This window comes from Arachis duranensis, chromosome 1 (assembly GCF_000817695.3).
Source record: "Arachis duranensis cultivar V14167 chromosome 1, aradu.V14167.gnm2.J7QH, whole genome shotgun sequence".
Lineage (NCBI taxonomy): Eukaryota > Viridiplantae > Streptophyta > Magnoliopsida > Fabales > Fabaceae > Arachis > Arachis duranensis.
In genome coordinates this window covers 7,622,790-7,629,550 of record NC_029772.3, presented here as the reverse complement: position 1 = coordinate 7,629,550, position 6,761 = coordinate 7,622,790, and the positions used below count along the sequence as shown (strand labels likewise).

At 30.8% G+C, this 6,761-nt stretch overlaps 1 protein-coding gene across 1 annotated transcript in view; it reads left to right on the top strand.

The window, feature by feature from the left end:
• Positions 1-4,090, top strand: part of LOC107474042 (trans-cinnamate 4-monooxygenase) — a 5,645-nt gene extending 1,555 nt beyond the window's left edge. Inside the window, exons 3-6 of the mRNA XM_052252770.1 lie at positions 7-322; positions 1,165-1,298; positions 2,558-2,945; positions 3,713-4,090. Of these exons, the coding sequence (XP_052108730.1) occupies positions 7-322; positions 1,165-1,298; positions 2,558-2,945; positions 3,713-3,923 (1,049 nt within the window). The 3' untranslated portion in view covers positions 3,924-4,090. The remainder of the gene's footprint in view (positions 1-6; positions 323-1,164; positions 1,299-2,557; positions 2,946-3,712) is intronic.
• Positions 4,091-6,761: the final 2,671 nt, after the last annotated feature.

Sequence of the window (6,761 nt, the reverse complement as noted above, 5' to 3'; positions counted from 1 at the left end):
CGAAAGTGGTGGAGGATGTTAAAAACAACCCGGAAGCGGCGACGAGCGGGACGGTTCTGCGGCGGAGGCTGCAGCTGATGATGTACAACAACATGTTCAGGATAATGTTCGACAGAAGGTTCGAGAGCGAGAAGGATCCAATGTTCCAGAAGCTTCGGCTGCTGAACGGAGAAAGGAGTAGGTTGGCTCAGAGCTTTGAGTATAACTACGGTGACTTCATTCCCATTTTGAGGCCATTGTTGAGAGGATACTTGAAAATATGCAAGGAGGTCAAGGACACTAGGTTGAAGCTCTTCAAGGACCATTTCGTTGAGGAGAGAAAGTATGTGTCCTATTTCGTAATTTCCCTTTTTCCTTGGTATCCATATGGTAAAAATTTAGGTATAGTTAATTTCACGTAAAGTTAATTGTTAAGTTAAATAATTTGACTAATTTAACTAAATTTTTATTTAATCGTTTTCAATTATCAATTTCACGTAAAATTGACTCTTGACGAGTTTTCACTATAAAATATAAACCTAACTCTAAATTAAATTTTGACAATTTTGAGTTATTATTTTTTTATTATTAAATATCAACAATAAATAGGTGTTTTTTGCTCAGAAAATTCAAGATCTTACTTAAAATTATTATTCGGGGATTTTTTTAGTTCACTGTAAAATGTATTAATGTTAAAAATTTATATAATTTTTTTCACACTCTTGTTATCATTTTGGTTGATTTATCATAATTTTTTAATCAATGAAACTTAATTATAGTGATTTCTTAAATAAAATTAAAGGTAAATTAGTCCTTATTATTTCATTTTTTTTTATGTTTAGAAGAATGTTAGAAGATGGATCAATATTTCTTTTTATTTGACTTATATTTGAGTCAATATTAATAAATTTTTCTACTTTTTCAACTAAAAGTGCTAATTCTATAGTATTCTTTCTAAATATTTTAGGTAATGAAATTGTTATAATTATTTCTATTATTTTAGTTAAGTATAATTTTACTATTTAGATTATAATAATTATTATTGTGGAATTTTAATTATGCTAGCTTTTCTTTTCCTTTTAATTTACTACATGTGCATGTCAATGATGAGTAATAATGTTTTAGTAATAGGATTCACAAAGTGCTGTGGATTATTATTTATTATGATTTTGGAATTAACAACAGGAAATTAGAGAGCACAAAGAGAACCCACAACGAAGGCCTAAAATGCGCAATGGATCACATTTTGGATGCACAGAGAAAAGGCGAAATCAATGAGGACAACGTTCTTTACATTGTCGAGAATATTAACGTTGCTGGTAATAACAATAAACTTTCCTTTTTCTTTTTTTAATTCTTGCAAAATTGTTAAGTTGCGTATACACTAAAATTAATTATTAAAATAAAATATAATATATATTTTGAAATGATTCAATTCATACCAATGCCTTTTTCTTACCTACCTAATCACGTTTATATAAAGTTAATCAGAACGGTAGGTAAAATGATCAGAACAATAATTATTACAAGTGTTTTGTTTTCTGTATCTAAGATTTAAACATGTAATGAACAAGGTTTTTGGGATGCACATGCATGTGACCATGGTAATTATTTTTGGTCCCACTTGACCATATTAGCACGTTCGAGAATAATTTTATTTTAATATTAAGCTTTGAATTTAATTTTGTATATATTTAATTTAGAAGAAAAATTATTACAAATATCTAATTATAGTATTTTTTAGAGAATGTATTGATAAAAAAAACTTATCTTTCAGGGTAACCTACAATTCATTGAATTTTTTTTTCTTATTGTACAATTATTTGAAAAAGCAACTCTAACTTCAAATATTGGTGACCATATGCTATGAAACTAGGAAAGTGATCATTTAGTTGGTCTACCTACCTCCACCATAGTGGCAAAAATATTTTCTGTTATTATTCAATTTTTTTTTGTTCATTTAGCATTCTCACCACTACCAACCCCCTAGTGCACATTAAAATAAATGTCCAACATTTTTTTAAAAAGCAATTAATTATGGTGTATATGTTTCATTTTTTTGGGTGGGGTGGTAGCTAGGTTTTGATCTATAATTATTAATTAGAGTTCATCTTAGGGTTTGATTAGAATACACGTGATGTTTTGGGACTAATGTATAAAACTAAAGAATTTAGGGGGCTAATTTTGAAATTTAAGGATCTAGATGTAGTAGTAGTAGTAATAATGAAAGTTGAGTAGATATTCAAATATATTTGTTTTTGTATAAAATTAATAGTTAAAAATTATTAAATAATAATTTAATTAAATATATCTAATTATTTAATAATTTTTAATTATCAACTTTATATAAAAACAATATATGAGTTTAATTTCCACAGATAATATAATTTCGGATACAAAATTGGGCATTTTAGTATTTGTTTGTATGTTATTTGGTGCAATTATTGTTCATATTTTGCAATGCATTGTTGTGATGTTGATTGTGATCACTTGTATTTATGCCATTTTTATTAATGAAATTCAATTCTTATATATTTCTAATTAAAATTTGTTTTTTTTTTTTTTGGATTTGAAACAGCAATAGAGACAACACTATGGTCAATTGAGTGGGGAATAGCTGAGTTAGTGAACCACCCAGAAATCCAAAAGAAAGTAAGAGATGAAATTGATAGAGTTTTAGGAGCAGGACACCAAATAACTGAGCCAGACACACACAAGCTCCCATACCTTCAAGCAGTCATCAAGGAAACATTAAGGCTAAGAATGGCAATTCCACTCCTTGTTCCACACATGAACCTCCATCATGCAAACCTTGGTGGCTATGATATCCCTGCTGAGAGCAAGATCTTGGTCAATGCATGGTGGCTTGCTAACAACCCTGCTAAGTGGAACAACCCTCAAGAGTTTAGGCCTGAGAGGTTCTTGGAAGAAGAGTCCAAGGTTGAAGCTAATGGAAATGATTTCAGGTAATTTTCTACTACCCATAACCCTAAATTACCATCTTACCATCTCATATCAATACTAGTATTTTAATGCTGCATTTATATTTGTTAGGATTTAATTTGTTTCAATGTTTTACTCAATTGTTTATACTCTATTTTTTTATACCACTACAAGTTTTTTTTTTTAAATAATATTTCAAATAAGTTCTTTAAGAAACTTTTACTCAAATTAGTGATTTAGTTTCCAATCCAATAGTTAAACAAATGAGTAAATATCTTTTTTGATTACTGACTATTTATCTGAAAAACAAACGCTCATTTATTATTTAAAATTTTTTAAATGTTTTCCAATAATAATAAAAAAAAAAACTAGTATAAGTAGTTTCTATCATGGGTCTAAACAATTTTTATTATATCAATAAATTATTATTTACATAGACTATTTAAATCAATTATTTTGATAGTTAGAGACATTTTAAGAATTTTTGAATTACAACAAACAAAATAATTAGAGATAAAAAATGATATTTACTCTAAACAAATTAATCTCTACATCAAATTTTTCGTCACATATAAGATTTAGTTCAAGAATCATAAAACTTTTTAGAAAAAAATGAGACTGATTTAACTCAACTTATTAGTTTATAAGTCAATAATGATTTGGCTAAATTTCTGTCCCACTAAAAATTTTTTAATCTTCCGCTCAAACTTTAGTTTAGGATAAAATAATCATATTTATTATGTATTGTGTTGTATTTAATACTGGTATTTGTATATATACAAAAATACAGGTACCTACCGTTTGGTGTGGGGAGGAGGAGTTGCCCAGGGATCATTCTTGCATTGCCTATACTTGGCATCACATTGGGACGTTTGGTGCAAAACTTTGAGCTCTTACCTCCCCCTGGACAGTCCAAGCTTGACACCACTGAGAAAGGAGGGCAGTTTAGTCTTCACATTCTCAAGCATTCCACCATTGTTGCCAAGCCCAGATCATTTTGATTCCTGTTTGTTTCTTTGTATTCTTTTAATGATCCAACTTATTGGTGTATTACACTGATCGATTTTGTTTGAAAAATGGGGATATGTTATTATATATAAGGGTGTATTGTTATTCTTTGCACCTCTTATTGTAAATCATGAGCTTCAAATGATGATTTTACACTGAAGGTTCTTTTCTACTACAACCCAGCTATAATGGGAATCGAACCTTGGTTCTTGACGTGGCTACTTACAACTACAAGACAAAGCATGTTTGGCACTCATACACTGTTTGAGACACAATTTCTACCCATTCTAAACATCTTTGACATTTTGTGGACTAAATTCCTATTTTGATCCTGAGATTCACGCGATTATTCATTTTGGTCTTCAAAATTTAAAATTACCTATATTGATCCTTCAGATTTAAGTTTGGACACCAATTTAGTCCCTCGACTCTTTTCAGTGATGATAAGACAAACGAAGTGCTAAGATGACACCCTCCCTACCACGTTGGACGCTGCAACAGCTAGCTGACATAGGAAGAGTTGTATTTGTATCCAATTTAGTCCCTAAAATTCTAATTATCTTATTATTTATCTAAGTTATAATGAGAAAGTTTTAACAATGGGAGACTAAATTGGATCAAATACAACTCTCGCTACATCAACTAGCCGTTACAGTGTCCAACGTAACAAGAAGGGTGTCATCTCAACACTCCATTTATCTAATCATCACCAAAAAAAGTCGAGGGACCATATTGGTGCCCAAACTTAAATCTGGAGAACTAGTATAGGTAATTTTGAATTTCGAGGACCAAAATGAGTAATTGCGTGAATCTCAAGGACTAAAATAGGGATTTGGTCACATTTTGTGTGCGATTTTTTTAAGAGTCAAATTAGTCCTAAAAAATTATTTGTTCTTCAAATTAGTTTCTTTAAAATTTTTTAATTAAATTTATCCTTTAAAAATTTTAAATTAGTCATGTTAGTTTTTTCATAATTTTCTTTGTTGATAGTGTTAAAATTTGTTAATGTGATACATTAAATGACCATAACACACACTTAGAAATTTTAATTGACTATTAATATAATAAGTTTATGAAATTATATCAAATTAAAATTTGAATGAGGTGAGAACTTGAGGCATTGGAATTCCTCAATTCGGGGTTGATTTGATCTAATTTCATAAACAAATCATGTTAATAGTTAATTAGAACTATTAGGTATGTCTTGTAATGTTACTTAACGTACCGCATCAACAAACTCTAACGCCGTTAATAATGGAAGTAATGGAATGACTAACTGACTAATTTAAAATCTTTAAAAAACGAATTTGATTAAAAAATCTTTCGAGTACCAATTTAGAGGACGAGCAATAATTTGACCATTTACTCATTTTATTAAAAAGGAATGTTAGAGGACATTAATAGCTAAAAATATTAAATTTTGATGGCTCTCTAGCATTTTTTTCGGTGAAATTAAAGGGCCAAGACCCAAAGAGAGCCACAACTAACTACTCTTTAGAAGATAGGAAACTAACTCTCTCTTTTTCTCACAATCTATTAACCTGACGAGTTCACTTGGTGGTAAATCTAAAAAATAAAATCAGATTGCTTCCCTAGGCTCCCTTTTGCAAGCCAATCAGCACATTCATTGTCTTCACGGAGGGTGTGATTGAAATCAAGCTCCCACGGTTTATTTATCATGTCCTGTATATCTCTTAATTGGGCACTGATCTTCTGCGATTAAAACTTCCAATTCAAAATATCATAGAACTCAGTTGAATTCACTTTTACGATAAGCCTTCTCATGCCCAAGTCCCACGCTATTCTAATCCCATGGTAAGCTCCCCACAGTTCTGCTTCCAAGACCGAACAACTTCCTAGGTTAGTTTGAAATCCCGCTGACAAATCCCAATGTGATGGTTTATCTTGTATTGATTTTAGGGGATTTTATAACCTTTTACCCACATTTATTCAATGAAATAGCATGGTTTTGTATATTCTCCTTTAATTGTGCTTAAGAGTGAAAACATGCTTTTTAGGCCTTAAAATAGCTAAATCTAATTCACCTTGATTCCATTAGATGCCTTGATATGTTTGTTAAGTGATTTCAGATTTAGGAGGCAAAGATTGGATCAAGAGAATGAAGAAAGAAAGCATGAAAAGTTGGAGAACTCATGAAGAAATGAAAGAACCGGAAAGCTGTCAAGCCGACCTCTTCGCACTTAAACGACTTTGCCATATGTTGCTTCGCATTCAGGGGCGCGCACGCGCACTTTGCGCGCGCGCCGATTCTGTCCATGGCCCACTTTAATGAAATCGTCCCCAGCGGTTTTAGGAGCCTTGTGGGCCCAATCCAACTCATTTCTGATGCTATTTAACCCAAGGAGTGAAGAGGGAAACATAAGTTAGTTACCATTAGTCATAGTTTAGTTTTAGAAGTAGTTTCTAGAGAGAGAAGCTCTCACTTCTCTATAGGATTAGGATTAGGATTATGTTTAGTTCTTAGATCTAGATTTTAATTCATCTTCTTCTACTTCTATCTTTTCAATTCCTTGTTGTTACATTCATCTTCTTCTATTCTCTTGTTGTCATTTCCTTTATGTTGTTCTTATACTTTGTTGTAGATCTACTTTTGTTCCTTCCATTTTCTTCCAATTCAATTCAAGGTAATTCATAATAATTGTGTTCATTTGCTTTATTATTGTTTAATTCCTTGCAATTGAGTAGTGTAGATTTACTTTTCTTGCAATTTTACTATGCTTTTCGTTTATGCCTTCCAAGTGTTTGATGAAATGTTTGGTTGGATTTTAGAGTAGAATTTTATACTCTTGGCTTGGAAAGGTAACTTAGGA